At 50.0% G+C, this 18,921-nt stretch overlaps 1 protein-coding gene across 4 annotated transcripts in view; it reads right to left on the bottom strand.

The window, feature by feature from the left end:
- Positions 1–1,717: 1,717 nt before the first annotated feature.
- CDH24 (cadherin 24) overlaps positions 1,718–18,921 on the bottom strand; it is a 34,585-nt gene continuing 17,381 nt past the window's right edge. For all 4 annotated transcript variants that reach the window (XM_083706674.1, XM_083706676.1, XM_083706675.1 and 1 more), the window contains 9 exons: positions 17,455–17,574; positions 15,186–15,353; positions 11,125–11,315; positions 9,662–9,915; positions 9,377–9,513; positions 8,322–8,443; positions 7,765–7,879; positions 5,311–5,559; positions 1,718–3,266 (listed from right to left, as the gene is read on the bottom strand). In XM_083706674.1, coding sequence (XP_083562800.1) covers positions 2,752–3,266; positions 5,311–5,559; positions 7,765–7,879; positions 8,322–8,443; positions 9,377–9,513; positions 9,662–9,915; positions 11,125–11,315; positions 15,186–15,353; positions 17,455–17,574 — 1,871 coding nt within the window. In that variant the 3' untranslated portion in view covers positions 1,718–2,751. The remainder of the gene's footprint in view (positions 3,267–5,310; positions 5,560–7,764; positions 7,880–8,321; positions 8,444–9,376; positions 9,514–9,661; positions 9,916–11,124; positions 11,316–15,185; positions 15,354–17,454; positions 17,575–18,921) is intronic.

Here is an 18,921-nt window from a genome sequence, read left to right as displayed (position 1 = left end):
ACGGCTATGTGCTCATGGCACCCGGGGCCTGGGGGAGTGGGCAGCCTTTTCCCCCAGGGGAGTTGAGACCCAGCCCTGGGGGAATGCTGCGCCTTAATAAGCCAAGGAAAGAGACAGAACCCCTGCAACACTGCTTTCGCCACCCTTTTTTGCCCCTCCATCTGCTTCACACGGCAGCTCCTGTAACAGAACCTGGCAACCTGCCCTCCAACACACCGTTTCCAATCTACAGTGGTACCTCGGATTAAGTACTTAATTCGTTCCGGAGTTCTGTTCTTAACCTGAAACTGTTCTTGACCTGAAGCACCACTTTAGCTAATGGGGCCTCCTGCTGCTGCCACGCTGCCGGAGCACAATTTCTGTTCTCATCCTGAAGCAAAGTTCTTAACCTGAAGCACTATTTCGGGGTTAGCGGAGTCTGTAACCTGAAGCGTATGTAACCCAAGATACCACTGTATTATACTGCCCACCCTGCTCCTCTTCTAGACTAGGCTAGACCTTCGCCTGCAAAAGCTCACACCAGCTACGGCAAACTCATAAAGGGGGCCGTGCCAGATCAGATCAAAGACCTTTCAGTCTGGTCTGGCGTTCTGTTCCAAGAGTAGCCAGCCAAATGCCTGGGGGAAGCCCACAAGAGGAGTTGAGCCCAGTCTGTCTGAGGGAGTTTCCAGATGACTCGTTTACCGAGCATTTAACCTGATCTGTTTGCAGGGAGACTAAACGGCAGTTGGCCATTTAATAAGCACTCCTGATTTGTTTGTGGGGAGGTGAAGCAACTCTGTCAAAGCAAGCTACCTCACAACCACCAGTACGTTCCAAAAAGCCCAATATTTTGGGGAGGTGGTGGTTTTGTTTTTGCACAAGGCCACCTAATGCGCTATAATCGCACAACCTGAATTTGCCAGAATCCCATCCCCAAACAGCGACAATCTGGAAGGGCCCAAAGTTTTATTGGTTGTCATGGTGTGGGGTGTGGGTGTTGTTAGGGAAGGGGTAGTATCTCTGCAGGGGAAACACACACACATTGTGCTCCTTCTGGGGTAGTTTGTCCACCTTTGCACTCATCTCTCTCTTTTGGCTCCTGGAAGCTGCCAGCATGCGACAGCGGCCACAGCCCGGGAAACAGCTTCAACCAGCCAGCTAAATCAGGTGAGGGCAGCCGATGGGTCTCAAACCCTCGGTGAGTTAGGGGCTTCTCTGCATGTGAAGACAGGCTCTGGCAGACTGGATGAGAGCTAGAGTAGGCCCAAGAAGACACCTTCTGCATGTGCCGTAGAGGAAAAAGAGGGGCAGATGGGAAGGTAGCCCATCTAGGAGGAGGAAAACGAATTCTAAACCTCTGCTCCCTTGTGGGATATCTTCACGTGTAAACCCTACACAAATCCAGTGCGGAGACCCTAAGGCAGTTGGATGGCGCCTTGAACTCCTCCTTCCTGCAACTCTTGCAGCCAAGCTGGTGCCAAACGTCTTCTCTGCTTTCCTTTGGACCACATCAGTGAGGCTGAGAGGGGAGTCTTTTCGTTTGGGCAGCTCAGGACCTCCAGACACACTGCCTAGACTTGCGTATTGGGGAGGTGGTCACCGCTAATGAAACGGTTTGACTTCACCCCCAGAGGCACACTCCATTGTCTCTTGAGACATACGGATGCCAACAACAGCATGCCAACTTGTTCACATCTCGCTCAGGCAGACGCACAACTGAAAATCCACAGTGGTCTTTTTTTTTTTTTTTAGAAAATAAATTGTTTATTACGAAATTATAACATGGATGTCCCCCACCCAACACCGATTATGCCTTAGCTCCCTAGAATAAAATTGTCCTGGCTATAGAAAGTCCCTTTGTGGTATCAGGAGAGGAGGGCTTTGTCCAGAGGTCAGAGGCCAGATCTCGTCCTCCGCCCTCACTGCCATCTCCACGCCTTTTCCTGGGAGCCCATGCAGGGGTGCTGGTGGTGAGGTCAGAAGCCCCCCTGGCTGGGGGGGGGCTGCAAGTTGAATGAGAGGTAAATCCATGCTGGCAAGACTGGATTGTTAGGGTCCAGGGAGGGAGGGAGTTTGGTACCAAAGGATTCTGGGAGAAAATGAATGCATAGAGTTATTTTGTACAGGAGAAGGGGGAAAGAAAAGAACGGAAACCAAAAACAGAATAAACACGGCACAGGTAACAGCAAAATGAAGAGAAAACAATGTGAATTACAGAGGGGACCAAAACAAAACCAACCCAAAGCAACCCATAACATTTTTGTTTAAAGGCTGAACAAATGACAAAGTAGCATAATGGAAAGGGAATCGAGGACGTCTAAAGGAACAGAGTAAGGAATGGCGGAAGCTGGAAGTGCAAAGTAGCTGAAGAAGGGAAGAGAACAATCCGAAATAAAATCAAAGTAATTTAAACATGAAAGATTTGGGGAGCGGGGAAACCGCGAGAGAATGAAAGATGCACTGAAAGAATAATTGGGGTGGCTAGCCTGTGACCCTGCAGATGTTGCACAACCACAGCTCCCCCCATCATCCCTGACCGCCGGCCATGCCGGGTGGGACTGATGTGACTCAGAAACATCTGGTAGGCCACAGACCAGCCGCCCCGGCCTACAGGGAAGCGATGCAAACAAGGACAGGAGATGTCTAGAAGACAAGCTGAAACCGAGAGCAAACCAAAAGGGAGAAAGCAACAAGCAACACGACAGGGACAGAGAGGACTGGAGGGCCGCGCTGTTCCGTGGATGTGACCCCTCCCCGGTTCGAAGTCCCTCAGGTTGGAGGTGGCCCTTCTGGGGTGCCGTAGAGCTCAGCCAGAGTTCGGAAGAGTGGCCCCCATTCTTCCAGGTACTCGTACCCTCCGGCGTCGCTGTCGCCCGCACACGAGGACCCTGGGGAGCTGAGGGAGCCGGCCGAGGAGCCCTGACCCTCATAGCCGTACACCTGGATGGAGTCGTAGGGGGGGACGGAGGGGTCGGCGTCCACTTCGCTCAGGCGGGCCGCCAGGAAGCTGGCCACGTCATGGGGCTGCGGGGGCAGGCGGGCCGGCAAGGAGGGCGGGAAGTGCAGGCGGGGGAGCACGTCCCGCCGGAAGAGGCGGCGCTGCTGAGGTGGCGGAGGGGCAGCGTCGGGGTTCTGCAGGGCGGCCATGTCGAAGGCCTCTGTGTCCTCTTCGCCCCCGCCCTCGTCGTCGTAGGTGATGATGTTCTCGCGGACGTCCTCTTCTTCGAAAGGCAGCAGTGCCGCCTGCTTCTGCCTCCGGAGGGCGACAAACAGCAGCACCAGGGCTGGATGCAGGGAGGCGGGTGGCAGGTGCAGGCAGAAAGAAGCAGGGGAAGAAGAAGAAGAAGAAGAAGAGTTTGGATTTGATATCCCACTTTATCACTACCCTAAGGAGTCTCAAAGCGGCTAACACTCTCCTTTCCCTTCCTCCCCCACAACAAACACTCTGTGAGGTGAGTGGGGCTGAGAGACTTCAGAGAAGTGTGACTGGCGCAAGGTCACCCAGCAGCTGCATGTGGAGGAGTGGAGATGCAAACCCGGTTCACCAGATTACAAGTCTATCGCTCTTAACCACTACACCACACTGGCTCTCTGGGGGAAAAGGACAGGCGTTAGCAAGGCACAATAAACAGCAGGGCTTTCATCACCACACAGACACCCATACACCTTGTTGGACGCTTCTTGTGGAATCAGAGGGACAACACAATAAGAGCCTTCCCAGGCCAGGCCAATGGCCCCTCGAGTCCAACATCTTGTTTTCACAGCGGCCAGAAACCCGCAAGGAGGACCTGGGTGCAACAGAGCTGTTCTCCACTTCAGTGGAGATAGAAAAGGCTAGTTCTCAAAGGTCCACCCTCCATAATTACAACAACACAAGATGGAAGAAGTAAAAAAATATTGAGATCACACATGGGTGAAGGGGAGTGGGGGGGTATAGGGGAACTTATAAAAATTTCTAATATAATATTTCTAATTGCGCTGCATTTATATACAGCAAAGGGAAGTCTATAGCAATTAGGTATATTTTAATTTAGTCAAGGGATGCCGGTGGCGCTGTAGGTTAAACCACAGAGCCTAGGACTTGTCGATCAGGTCGGCGGTTTGAATCCCCGCAATGGGGTGAGCTCCCATTGCTCAGCCCCTGTTCCTGCCAACCTAGCAGTTCGAAAGCACATCAAAGTGCAAGTAGATAAATAGGTAACGCTCCAGCTGCAAGGTAAACGGCGTTTCCTGCACTGCTCTGGTTCGCCAGAAGCGGCTTAGTCATGCTGGCCACAAGACCCGGAAGCTGTACGCCGGCTCCCTTAACCAGTAAAGCAAGATGAGCGCCACAACCCCAGAGTCGGTCATGACTGGACCTAATGGTCAGGGGTCCCTTTACCTTTAATTTAGTTAATTATGTAATAGGCTTGTTACAAAACGAATATGGATTTTGAATTTGATGTTTGTAATTCTTTTTCAGTTTTGGAATAAAGTTTTTTTTAAAAAAAGTCCACCCTCCATGTTTCTAGAGGTCCTCTGCTCAGTTTTGACACCCATCCTTGGCGCCCAACCTCTGCTCGCAGACTCTTTCTGAGCTTGTGATCTGCAAGGCCCACATTCTTGGAATACCACAACAGTGGCTCACTCTACTGCTTTGCTCTTGACCCCAGGACTCTGTCTCAACCCCTGGCACTGTTAACAGAAGCCCACATTCACATTTCAAGCTGTTGGTTTTTGTTGTTGTTGTCCGAGATCCATCCTTAGATAAACATTACAGATTTAGATAAACATCCTCTTCCTAGTTTTGAAACTTGATCTCCAGGAATCATTGATTCCAACTCATTCTGAAAATCTACCCCTGCCCTGTCTGTGTTTTCGGTGAGGATGGACAAATCGTCCAATTGCAGTTACTCATTTTTTAAAAAAAAAAACGCTCTTAAATTCACTTCTCCACATTTCTGCAGTAAACTGCAATTTTAAAAAATCCTTGCGAAAATTTGTTCTAGCACAGATTTCCCATAATTACGCTCTTGCACACAGTTTTAGCTAAGATGCAAAATTTCGCAAGCAATTTCCCCCCAACGCAATGCATTTCTGTACGTAATTTGCAGTAACGTTTTTACGCACACTTCCTGCTGACATAAACATGTTTGTTCGGCGAACTGCATCACAAAATTCTGAAACGCGTGAACTCTGAAGTTTAGCTATGTTTCAGTTTGCGTATTGGTGCAGAAGTGTGAATTGCCGATCTTCTCACTGGAGTGCGGAAAGAATCAAATTCCTCCCCCCTCCCCAGTTCGCAGCCCCCATTTCTGCCGCCTGAGTGCAGCCCCCGCTCTTTCTCACCAAGCAGAGTGCCCACACAGGCGAGGATGGCAAGAAGGGCACCCGTGCTGAGGCCTGCCGGGGAGCCCAGGGCCTCGGCCCCGCAGGAGTGCATGGCCCCATCGCGCCGACACCGGCAGATGCTGACGGTCAGGGTGGGGGAGCCTGTGCGGGTGGGAGGGCCCCCGTCCACCAGCTCCAGCGGCACCAGCAGGGACCCGCCTTGTGTGGGCAGGCGGGCGGCACGAAGTAGCAAGGAGGCAGAGTTATCTGGGGAGGGAAAAGATGAAAGGCGGTTAGGGAACAAACTTATAGACCGCCGCATAAAGCGATGTAAGGCACACAATCAGAGAAAGAGAGAGAGAGCTCTGAAAATCATAATATCAACAAACCCTTCAAAACAGTAAGGCCAGCCTACAAACTTCAGAAACAAAGCAATTTTCTCAGCTATAAAATTGATATTCCATAAATGATTGGGGTACCCCTTGGGGAAAGCGCTCCTAAAATGGATTCAGTAGGCACCAAAGCATCCTGGCACTAGGCGATGGTCTTATTTCAGCTGGTAATTGATCCCAGAGAGCTGGAGCTGCAACACTAAAAGCCTAGTTTGTACTACAGGCTAAGCACACAACTCTCTGCAACTCCCCATCTGAGAAGCGCAGTTGCTAGGCAGAGGGGTCCCTCGGATATACAGTGGTACCTCGGGTTACATACGCTTCAGGTTACATACGCTTCAGGTTACAGACTCCGCTAACCCAGAAATAGTACCTTGGGTTAAAAACTTTGCTTCAGGATGAGAACAGAAATTGTGCAGCAGCGGCGCGGCAGCAGCAGGAGGCCCCATTAGCTAAAGTGGTGCTTCAGGTTAAGAACAGTTTCAGGTTAAGTATGGACCTCCGGAACGAATTAAGTACTTAACCCGAGGTACTACTGTATTGGTCTCAAGTTAGAACTACAGAATTGTAGAGTTCGAAGGGACCCCAGGGGTCATCTATTCCAGCCCCCTGCAGTGCAGGAACCGCAGTCAAGTTGCTCAGGGCTTTAAATGCCGAAAGGCAAACCTTGAACTGCGCCTGTGTTGGCAGCCTGTGCGGCAGAGGTGTCGATGGGATGCCCTGGGTCAACCTAGCTGCTGTATCCTGCGCCGGCTGCCCCTCCCAGGGGAAGCCCCACACAGAGACCAATTTGTGGAAATCCAGGCTTGAGGTTCTCAGCGCCAAAGTCACAGCAGCCAAGCTATGTCAGTCGAGGAGCAGCTGCAACCAAATGTGGTCAAAGGTACTCCTAGACTTTGGCTAATGAAACAATCTATGGTCTTTGAAGCTGTGTGTCAAGGTTATCATTTCCCTTTGTTGTTATGGTATGTTTTCTGCGTGTTTTCATATTGCAGACTGCCCTGTGGTCCTCAGACGAAAGGTGGTACAGAAATTCAATTAGCGACAAACAACAACCGTAACAGCCACAGGTGCCATTTGTGCCTTGAGTGACAAAGATGGATCCAGCAGCAGCCCCAGGCTATGTACCTGTTCCTTCCTTTACTGTCCGCAACAGGTAACTGAACTACGCTCTGGACCTGGGCAGCACTCGCACACAGGGCCTCTGTCCTTCTAGGGTTTAAGCTCCATTTGTTGGCACTCATCCAGCCCTCCAGATGGTGGTTCAGAGCCTGCCTGGCCATTCTCAATTCAGAGGCTACATACTGTAGGTACCAATCACCTGATGAGCATTCCTAAGGGTTTCATATGCTAAGTAGAATTAGGGGAAAGAGTGCCCCACAGCACCCCAAAACATAGATGCCAAGGCTGAGGAGCATTTTCTCCAATGCTACTCTCCGGAGATGATCCTGCAGGGGGGGCTGGGACCGCTGTAAAGCAGTGCCCCCAACACCCATCCCACAGAGAGGACGCCACGGTTGATGGTGTATCAAAAGCCACAGAGAGATCAAGCAAAAGAAGCAAGGTTGCAGTTGTGGAGTCCCCTTTTCCCTCTCCTAGAAGAGCTCAAGGCCAATTCAGACCTGAAACCATTCTGAAATGAGTCGAGATCCGTGGTTCCCAAACCACCCCCCTCCTTGGTTCCATAAACTCATGCCCAATGTCCCCTGCCCTACAAAAAGCACCGTTCAGAATAGCAGTCGGCACGACCCACTAAGGAAGATAATAACACAATAAAATTAAACAGTAACGATTCATTGCACATGTATTCAAAATCCAATTAAAACTATTTAGTTTAATTAATTCAGCAAAGTTGATGAACTAGATCCAGGGATACCAGCGTTTCAAGGTCTGATTGTCATTTACACCTCCAGCTGCCACCACCACCAACCAGCCCCCCAGCCCTTGCCTCTTAGCGCCCCCCCCCCCAGGTTATCCCACTACCTCCCAGGCCACTGGACAAGATGACCAGCTTTATCTGAGATTGCCTGCCAACCGCCTGGGACGTTTGAGAAAGCCACACCTGAGAGCAATTCCTCACCCTTGTTGTCTCGCACAGTGACGTTCGGGTCCCTGGCCCCAAGCGGGGAGCGGATTATGATGCGGCTCACGTTCCCGTCCTCGTCTCGATCCACCGCTCGGATCAGCTGCACCAACTAGCGGGAGAAGGGGAAAGGAAAGGGGTGAAGGAGCCAAGCTGCGGCCTCCTCACCTAGCTCCACCCCCCCCCCGTTTTATTTATTTATTAACATTCTTACATTACATTGGTAAGCATTGTCATATTACATTACAGAGCTTATTATATTTTCCAACATGTATACCGAGATTATATACAAACTTTATATACCAGGGAAAAAAGAAAAGCAAAGGGAAAAAACAAAGACAACCCCCCCCAAATCATATACGTACCAACACATTGGACTTCCTGTCTATTCCGTTGTATATTCCTTTTTTTACAAATGAATGTACTCATATTATTGTATATTTTGTTTACATTTTATCTAATACATTCCTATAACAATATGTGCCACCTAGCTCCACCCCAATAGCCAAACAGGTGGGCGTTATTACCCGTAGCAGGTCCCAGGTAGCACTTACGTGGCCGGGGGCAGCATTGTCACAGACAAAGGGCTCGTAGCTGTGCTCCAGCTGGGGTGGGTTGTCGTTGACATCCAGAATCTGGATGGCCACTTGGACGTGGGAGGCCTGTGTGGGGCTGTCTGGGGGCAAGAGCGGGGGGATGGGGAGAAGCACACAGCCCACACACAGCGTGGGGCGGCCGAGGAAAAGCCACGCGGGACATGCCAGGAATGGAATGCAGGCAACAATGAGGGACAAGCAACAGGCAATTCACCAGGATCCCCCAAATTAAAAAATGTTAAAGTTGCAAAAGGGGAAAAACCGTACAGATCAGCCGCCCCAGGCCAGGGCAGTTCCGTGTGACAAGTGTGCATACGAAGCCATAGGATCAGAGAGATTACAGCAGGCAAAGAGGGGGCATAGGAGCGCATACCAGGCGGACCATAAGGTGGGGTAGTTAGGAGGTTGCACAAAAATGAACACAAGGAAGGTGAACAGAAATTGGAACCCATGCGAATACAGCATTTTAGAGCGCGTGCACACACAGCCCCATAAGTTCCAAGGAGAGGGAGGCGCCAGCGCATGGTGTGCCGCATTTACACAGGGGTAGGGAGATGCACGCGATCAAGCAGCCACATTGCGCCCGGCGTATACAACCATGCAAAAACAAGGGAGCCAGTGAGGTGCGCAGGCCACAGAATTGGAACGCAGAGGAGTGCATCGCCGCCACGCCAGACGTGCACAGTGATCACGACAAGTCAGGAGCCACATGGGGCAAAGATGGCAGAAAGGAGCAAAGTGCGCGAGGCAGGTGGCGCAAAGGAGGAAGTGCATCCCGAGCAGGCAGCCGCATGCAAAACGATGCACGGAGAGAGAAAAGAGAGCGAGAGAGACAATGAGTAAATATTTGCCCATTGGGAAATAGGCGTATATATTGCACACTGCGGAATAAAAGCATTGGTTGCGGTGTCTGTCGACGGGGGGGAATCCTACCCGCAAATGAATACCCCAAGCCCTGCCACCGCATCCCAGAGCCACCCACCTGGCCCTCCCCAAACCCACCCGTCCCTTACCAAGTTCTGTTGCCACCACGGTCATGTTATGCCAGGGCAAGAGCTCCCGGTCGAGAGGCACAGAGGTCAGGATGGTCCCGTCCTGAGGGTTGATGCTGAAATAGCGCTCGGGGTCCGTGTGCGGCAGGATGGAGTATCTAGAAGATGGGGGGGGAACCTGGGGCATCAGGTTGTCGTGGCAACCAGGTACAAATGGAGCAACTGTAACTTTCACACACAAGGCAGGCAGATGCTAATCCGCACAGTCCCCCCCCCCCGCTCCTGCGGCCCCCCGCTTGCCGTTACCGGATGGCGCTGCTGGGGGAGTCGAGGTCCACGGCTGTCACCTTGCCCAGTAGGGTCCCCGGGGGGCTGTTCTCGTAGACGGCGAGGTGGTAGTCGGAGCGGGAGAAGGCCGGGGGCTCGTCGGCGTCCTCCACTGTGATGCGGACGGTGGCCATGTCCTTGAAGGGGCCTTTGCGGATGTACTGGGGGTCGATGAGGGTGTTGGTGGCTTCCACACGGAAGGTGTACGAGTGGCGCGATTCGAAGTCGAGGGGCTGCGGGAGGGTTTGGGCAAGTTAGAGCGGGGAACTGGAGGGAAAGAGGGAGGGGAGCTCTATGGGACGGGGAGACCCGTGTCAAAAGACGGCAATGGGGATGCTTGCAGAAGCGGAATAGTGAAAGTCTGGGTCACTTCTTAGTGTGGGTCAGGGAAATAAGAAAAGCAGACTGTGGAGCTACAACTAAGGTGCAAGGCTGGAAGCCTCTGTCAGTCATCATCTACTGAGCATTCAGTATCGCTCAGTCCAGGCTGACAGTTTAGCAGCCAGTTCCAGGTCTCATCAACCCCACTTTCCTGAGCATCCTGTTGGTGACCACATTTGCTGGGACATTAGGACTTATTCCACTGCTTTAAAGGACATCAGAACATAAAAGTCGTCTGCTGGCTCAGGACTGCAATACCTCAAGGATCGCCTCTTTCCATATGAACCTACCCGGACCCTGAGATCACCTTCTGAGGCCCTTCTGAGGGAGCCAGTGTGGTGTAGTGGTTAAGAGCGGCAGTCACATAATCTGGGGAACCGGGTTCGTGTCTCCGCTCCTCCACCTGCAGCTGCTGGGTGACCTTGGGCTAGTCACACTTCTGTGAAGTCTCTCAGCCCCACTCACCTCACAGAGTGTTTGTTGTGGGGGAGGAAGGGAAAGGAGGTTGTTAGCCGCTTTGAGACTCCTGAAGGGGAGTGAAAGGCGGGATATCAAATCCAAACTCTTCTTCTTCTTCTTCATGTGTCTCCGCCTCGGGAGGTCCAGAGGATGGCAACATGAGAACGGGGCCCTATCTGCAGTGGCTCCCCATCTGTGGAATGCTCTCCCCAGCAAAGTTCGCCTGGCGACTTCATTATACACCTTTAGGTGCCAGGCAAAAACGTTCCTTTCTAACCAGGCCTTTGGTTGACCTGATTGACATAATATACCCTTTTAAAATGTGAGGGGGGTGTTATTGTTCTTATTTTGATTTTATATATAGGGATCTTTTCTGTGACCTGCCCTGAGACCTCCGGGTATAGGGTGGCATATAAATTCAATAGATAAAATCATCATCAGTGGTCTTTCCCTCCATGAACTTGCTGAATCCTTCAGAACCCACAGCTCCCATCTTATGCTGCCTGCAGGGCAAATGGAGGGGGTGGTCCCTGGGAGGAAGGAATGAGGATCAGCGCCCCCTAATTCCAAGGTACCCCCAGATTCGGGGCGCCTCCACCAACCTTTTTCACTGTGATGATCCCATCCTGCCCCAGCGCATCGGTGTGGATAGCGAAGGCTTCGGCCCCGTCTCCTCCATCCAGAATGCTGTAGGCCAGCAGAGCATTCTCCCCTTCGTCGGGGTCGTGCGCTCGCAACCGCCCCACGGCAGAGCCGGGAGGTGCAGTCTCTACCACAGAAAACTGGTAGGAGCCTGGGGAATGGGAAGGAAGTGCAGAGAAACAGGCGTGTGTATGCAAGAGAATGGGCGGCAGCCAACAAAGCAAGGACTTTTGGCTAACCAGCAGAACCTCCCCACTCCTCTCCCTCTATGTCCCCCTAAATCTATCTATCTGTCTATCTATCTATTATTAAATTTTCTATTTTACAGTTTAAAATACTCATTTAAACATCCTTAAAACATCAATGACTTCCCTTCTTCTCTTTCCACGGTTCATTTTGCATATCATAAATCCCTGCCTATTTTACGGAAACTAAACCATTCAGTATCCCATTATTACATCCGTCAAAACTTACTCACACAGTTGAATTTACCTTAATGCTGCCAAAGCTTTCAAGTGAACACAATTTGCCCCCATATATTCAATAAACGTTTTCCAATCTTCTCTAAACGTATGTTCTTCTTGTTCTCTTATTCTATATGTTAAGTCTGCAAGCTGCACATATTCTGTCAGCTTAAGTTGCCATTCTTCTTTAGCTGGGAACTTGCTCGTTTTCCATTTTGGGCTAACAAAACACGGGCCGCAATAGTTGTTGTTGTTTAGTCGTTTAGTCGTGTCCGACTCTTCGTGACCCCCTGGACCAGAGCACACCAGGCACTCCTGTCTTCCACTGCCTCCCGCAGTTTGGTCAGACTCATGTTTGTAGCTTCGAGAACACTGTCCCACCATCTCGTCCTCTGTCGTCCCCTTCTCCTTGGGCCCTCCATCTTTCCCAACATCAGGGTCTTTTCCAGGGAGTCTTCTCTTCTCATGAGGTGGCCAAAGTCTTGGAGCCTCAGCTTCAGGATCTGTCCTTCCAGTGAGCACTCAGGGCTGATTTCCTTCAGAATGGGTAGGTGTGATCTTCTTGCAGTCCATGGGACTCTCAAGAGTCTCCTCCAACACCATAATTCAAAAGCATCCATTCTTCGGCAATCAGCCTTCTTTATGGTCCAGCTCTCACTTCCATACATCACTACTGGGAAAACCATGGCCTTTACTATACGGACCTTTGTTGGCAAGGTGATGTCTCTGCTTTTTAAGATGTTGTCTAGGTTTGCCATCGCCTTTCTCCCAAGGAGCAGGCGTCTTTTAATTTCATGACTGCTGTCACCATCTGCAGTGGTCATGGAGCTCAAGAAAGTAAAATCTCTCACTGCCTCCATTTCTTCCCCTTCTATTTGCCAGGAGGTGATGGGCCCAGTGGCCATGATCTTCGTTTTTTTGATGTTGAGCTTCAGACCATATTTTGTGCTCTCCTCTTTCACCCTCATTAAAAGGTTCTTTAATTCCTCCTCACTTTCTGCCATCAAGGTTGTGTCATCTGCATATCTGAGGTTGTTGATAAAGGTTATTTATGCATGCCGCAATAGTAGCATGCATAAATAACCTTTTTTGACACCTGGGAATCTCAGTCTGAATTATCCCCAACAAAAAGGACTCTGGGGTGTGTGTGTTTTTTGGAAAAACACTTTTAAACATTTTTTCCCCCAATTCGTTATGGATCATTTCCCAATACTCTTTTACCCTTTTACAAGTCCACCACATGTGAAAGAACGTTCCCTCAACCTCTTTGCATCTCCAGCACCCTAAATCCTAAGGGCTGCCCGAACCTTTCAGAGTGAATGTGGAGACAGGCGACACAGGGGGATTTCTGCTGCATGAGCGAGCATAAATCCTTACACTAGCAGAAGGAGGATGTGTACACAGCCCACATTAAAAGAACATCCCTCCCTGCCTCAGAGGATCCTGGTAACTGTAATTTACTTCCCACAGAGCTGCATTTACCAGCACCCTTAAACTACAGTTCCCAGGATTTTGTGTGTGTGTGCGTGTGCTTTAAATGCACAGTGCGTACGACACCAATTCTCTGTTGAAGACTACCCAATCATAGAGTCATGGAATCACAGAATTGTAGGGATCCCCAGGGGCCATCTAGTCCAACCCCCTGGAATGCAGGAATCTCAACTAAAGCATCCATGACAGACAGACAGTCCTGTATACCTGAAGGAGCGTCTCCACCCCCATCGTTCTGCCCGGACACTGAAATCAAGCACCGAGGGCCTTCTGGCGGTTCCCTCCCTGCGAGAAGTGAGGTAACAGGGAACCAGGCAGGGGGCCTTCTTGGTGGTGGCGCCCACCCTGTGGAACGTCCTCCCAGCAGATGTCAAGGCAATAAACTACTATTTTACTTTTAAAAGACAACTGAAGGCGGCCCTGTTTAGGGAAGTTTTTAATGTCTGACGCTGTATTGTTTTTAATATTCGGTTGGAAGCCGCCCAGAGGGGCTGGGGAAACCCAGCCTATTATTATTATTATTATTATTATTATTATTATTATTATTATTATTATTATTATTATTGCTATCCAACTTCTGCTTGAAAACCTCCAAGGAAGGAGGGTCTGCAACCTCCCGAGGGAGACCGTTCCGCTGTCAAACAGCTCTTATTGACAGAAAGCACTTCCTGATGTTGAGTCGGAATGTCCTTTCCTGTCACTTGAATTCATTGCTTCAATGTGCCGCCTCTAACTTGAGTCATTTTAACACCACCACCCCATCTACACACTACAAAGTGGCAGACACTGATTCGGACTGTGTTAAGCACACACTGTACCCTGAAAGCACATTCAAAGCACGTTCCCCTTCCTCAGAGAATTCTGGGCACTGCAGTTTACCCCTCACCGAGTCACACTTCCCAGCAGCCCTTGACAAACTACAGCTCCCAGAATTCTTTGAGGGGAATGTGCTTTGAATATGCTTTAAAGGTACAGTGTGCTCACCCTTGCTGTACTCCAAGCAGCCCTGCTCCGTCCTCTGCCCCGCTAAACTGGGACTACATGAGAAGCAGGAAAGGGTGAGTGGACTACCATGAACAGACCGGCCGGATTTCATTATTCAAGAAACGTCATCTCCTTTCCTGATCTTCCTTCTCCCCTACGACTTCACACATCATGAATATGAAAGGAAGACATTGCAACATCCTGCATTAATTCATAATCACGCTCTTAAAACATTTACAGTATTTGTTCGCCTGTTACATATTTTTCAACAATCGTTAACGTCAAGGATAACGTAGCGTCTGAGGATGTCGCAGGTTTCCTTGTGAGTGCATGAGCCGCGTTTCTTTGCAGTTTTGTGTGTGGTTACATTAAAAACGTTTAATATGCTAGGCTCTGAGGCTAAACCGTAAACAAAACATCCAATTAGATTGCAAAACCTGTCCCAGAAACATCTTGCCTCTCCTTAACAAAGTTAAGAACCAAGCAAGACAATTTTGCTGGTAGACAGCTCAGATCCAACGTTTTCGATTAGCAAGACCTTAGTTCTGAGCTATCTGGTGGCTCAAATCTAGCAAACTAACATGGAAACGAGTAGCAAAAGTGGCTAGGGAGCTAGGAATTGTTGCTTTCTTTTGTGGGTTTTGCTTTGCTTTACTTTGCAAACTCAGGTCCAATCCCAGCTTTCTGTTAAAATCTGAAGTTTCTGGTCAACCTCTAAAATCCTCTGTTCCCCCAATACAGTGGTACCTCAGGTTAAGTACTTTATTCGTTCCGGAGGTCCATTCTTAACCTGAAACTGTTCTTAACCTGAAGCACCACTTTAGTCAATGGGGCCTCCTGCTGCCGCCGCTGTGCGATTTCTGTTCTCATCCTGAAGCTAAGTTCTTAACTTGAAGCACTATTTCTGGGTTAGCAGAGTCTGTAACCTGAAGCATATGTAACCTGAGGTACCACTGTAAAGTGGCTGGCATGTCCTGTCCACAGCCTCCCCCCCCACCAGCCTTTCTGCCCTGCACATGAAAATACGGACACATCCATAGAAAGAACCAAGGTTTGATGCGGACTACCCCTTCCCAACTTACTCTGAGGGAAGCGAGGCGGGTTATCGTTGACGTCGCTCAGTGTGACAGTGACGGTCGTGCTTCCTGAGAGACCCCCGGCATGCCCCCCCATGTCCTTGGCCTGAACCACAACAAGGAATTCTTGCTGGGTTTCCCGGTCCATGTTGGGGGTCGCTGTCCGGATCACACCTAAAACGCAGGAGGAAGGAGGAGAAGTATCAGAGAGAGAGAGTGGCAAAAGGAGCAGTGGGTGAAGGACCAGGATAGATAGATAGATAGATAGATAGATAGATAGATAGATAGATAGATAGACAGACAGACAGACAGACAGACAGACAGACAGACAGATGATAGATTCCCACCCTGCAAATTTCCCTTCCATCCTCTCAATTAGCTCCACCTAAAGGGAAGGAAATGTTATGTATTCAGTGGTCTGTGTTGGCCTGAGCTTGAGTCTGGACTAAGGATTCTGAGCTCCCATGTTCTGATTCGATACATGTTGTCCAATCGCAGAACATTACAGGATTTGGGCCTCTGCCATTGGCCCTTCAACTCTTGAGTCATGATTCGCAGTTTGGAAGTTTAGACAGCCAATCACGTTGGGAGTGGCCCCAGGCTTTCAGAAATGTATATAGGCAGTTGCTTTGCCTCGGTTTCCCAGCAATGTAGTTCAATAAAGGTTCTTGCTGTTATCACTGTGTCTTGCCTTGTGGGAACCCACCTACACTTCACTAGAGACAAGGATGGGGTGCTAGGCTAGGTATGCAGCCCTGGCTAGCTTCCACAAGCTGAAATCACTGCTGAGCTGAAATGACTGACTGCAGCTGTAAGGCAGACCACACAGAGCAGACATCATGGGCACCCAGGGCCACACACCTACACTTCAGGAAGTGACAGATGAAGCCAAGCAGGGCTGGTCAGATGATCTGGATGAATGTAAAGACAGGTGGCCGACCCAATAGATTCAGAGGTTGTTGTTCACATGACCATGAAGCTGGACAAACAGATGGAGGTTGGTGGGATGAGTCACTGGTGATTGGATAGACTTGCAGAGAAGAAGGCGGCAACTCAGAGGCTGCATGACAGCACCTTTAAACCTCCCCTATGGCACACTAGTTGGGATGCGGGTGGCATTGTGGTCTAAACCACAGAGCCTAGGGCTTGCCAATCAGAAGGTCGGCGGTTCAAATCCCTGCAACGGGGTGAGCTCCCATTGCTTGGTCCCTGCTCCTGCCCACATAGTAGTTTGAAAGCACGTCAAGTGCAAGTAGATAAATAGGTACCACTCCGACGGGAAGGTAAATGGCATTTCTGTGTGCTGCTCTGGTTCACCAGAAGCGGCTTAGTCATGCTGGCCACATGACCCGGAAGCTTTCTGCGGACAAATGCTGGCTCCCTCGGCCTATAGAGCGAGATGAGTGCACAACCCCAGAGTCGTCCGTGACTGGACCTAATGGTCAGGGGTACATTTACCTTTATGGCACACACACACACACACACACTTGCATAGGCTTGGATTTGAGGGCCTGTCTATGAGCCCTTCCAGATTTTGGAGAGGGGGCCGTGTTGCAGGTGTGCTCTGCAATGCGCCACTGATGCAATAATAGTGCCTCAGTAAGGATTTATAGTGGACTGGCACCACATCATCCTATGTTATTCGCGATGCTTCCCCAATGTTAACCACGTTATTTCTTTCTGGAAGGGAGCTCCTGTGCAGCAACACGACAAAAGGAAGTAAAAAAAACAAACCCACTAATAGGGCATTGGTGGTATGTAAAGCTACAGGATTTCGGCAGGACGTTACAGGGCACGCGCTGGTTGGAAGCGAGGCAGGGCGTCAACCCAAAATATTTGCAGGTGTACACTGTATTGAAATAACAAACGCCCAATAAAAAGAACATCTGCAAGGGGCTTTATCATTCCCAAGCATTAAAATGTGGCCTATTTCAGCCTTTCCCTACCTAGCACCCTCCAAATATGGAGGGCATAGTTGTGCAGTTCAAAACATCTGGAGGATGCCCAGCTGAGAAAGGGTGGCCTATTAATAACCAGTTGTTCCAAAATGCAAGGAAGGGAGTGTCTCACTCCCCGCTGAAGAAGCTTTCTCCATCATCAGCTTTGATGACCATCTCTGTGATTCCAAGCCAATCTGCCATTCCACGGCAAATCACAAATCCGCCCACTTGCGCACAACAATGGCCTCTTGCCGCATTCTTCCCTTCGCAATGGGGCGACACTGGCACCTTCGCCCTCCCACCCCCAAACCTGCCCCCTCCTCCCCGTTGTGTACCCGTCTGGGGGTCGACGGAGAAGAATGGCAACCCCTCGAGTACCGTATAGACCAGCCTGGCACTGTTCCCGTAGGCAGGGTCGTCCGCATCGTGGGCCGTCACCTGAATCACGGACGTACCTGGAGAAACGGGGCAGATTAACAGAAAAAAGAAAAACCAAACACACACAGGTTATTGAGGATACTGGTTGCGAGAGTCCGCATGTCAGAGTTCAAGAAGGGTCTTGTTGGCACAGAGACGTAGTTTCCGTCTTGGCCATAGCGCTGCTATTTCGTTGGAGGCCCATCAAAAAGAGCAAAGTCGTAAGGCGTTTGAAAAGCAGGAACCCGGCACAGTTGAGAATTCACCAAAAAAAACCTGAAAGCCATCTTAGGTACCATAAATAAGTTTTTTAAAAATATAAAAATAAGGAAGACCACCTGCACTACCTGCCAGGCTTACGTTTTAAAAATTGCTCAAAAGAGCCCCCCAGGGAGGCAAACAGCATCTTAAAACAGCCATAAAAATCCAACATGTATTCTCCATTAAGAGCAAACTGTAAAATGCCAAAATAACAATATAAAAAAGGAGCATCTCCAAACAGAATGCTAGATGAGAACTCCTCCAAGCCTCTTCACAAGAGTCCTGCTTGCAGACGCAAAGCTCTGGCAGGCTGCAGCATGGTTGCTGTCGTTCCCAATCCCGCAACCCTGAAAAGTTACTATTAAATCATCAAAAGTACCTGTCTGCACCCTCCTCCCAAAGTACTCACCCCATAAAGGGAGGCTCCCTGCTGTGTCTCTGTATGATTCACCACCCTGGCCATGTCTCATTCTACTCAGCCTCCGCAGGGGAATAGGTAATTTCGGCTGTGAGCCAGCATGGGGTGTGACTCAAGCGTTCAATCAGGCCCAATAAAGAGGCACAGGCTGTGCACATACTTTGCCTTCAAAGCCCATTCTTTCTCCTCAAAGAATTATGGGAACCGCAGCTCACCCCTCACAGAGCTACAGTTCCCAGCAACCCTTAAGAAACTACAGGGCCCATAATTCTTTGGGGGAAAGAATGTCCTTCAGATGTGCTTTAAAGGAACAGAGTGTACGCAGCCATAGTGGATTTGCCTGCCCTGAGAAGACGCTACACCAGGCATCCTCAAACGCGGCCCTCCAGATGTTTTTGGCCTACAACTCCCATGATCCCTAGCTAGCAGGACCAGTGGTCAGGGATGATGGGAATTGTAGTCTCAAAACATCTGGAGGGCCGAGTTTGAGGAAGCCTGGGTTACATGTTACCTCCCTTTATGAGTCGCAGGCCTCGTCTGCTTCCAGTTAGGAGGCATGCCGAGATCAACAACTCCTGCAGAAACACAGAGCGGGTAGATTTATCTGAGGCTGGGCAGTTCGTCCTCTTAACATACGAAAAGTCAACATGCACTTCTGACTTTTGATTTGGAAGAGATGTGGAACATGGGAACTCATGGACTTCCA

Source organism: Podarcis gaigeae, assembly GCF_964106915.1.
Source record: "Podarcis gaigeae genome assembly, chromosome: 13".
NCBI lineage: Eukaryota > Metazoa > Chordata > Lepidosauria > Squamata > Lacertidae > Podarcis > Podarcis gaigeae.
Note: the sequence above shows the minus strand (reverse complement) of the source record. Positions and strands in the feature narration are given on the sequence as shown.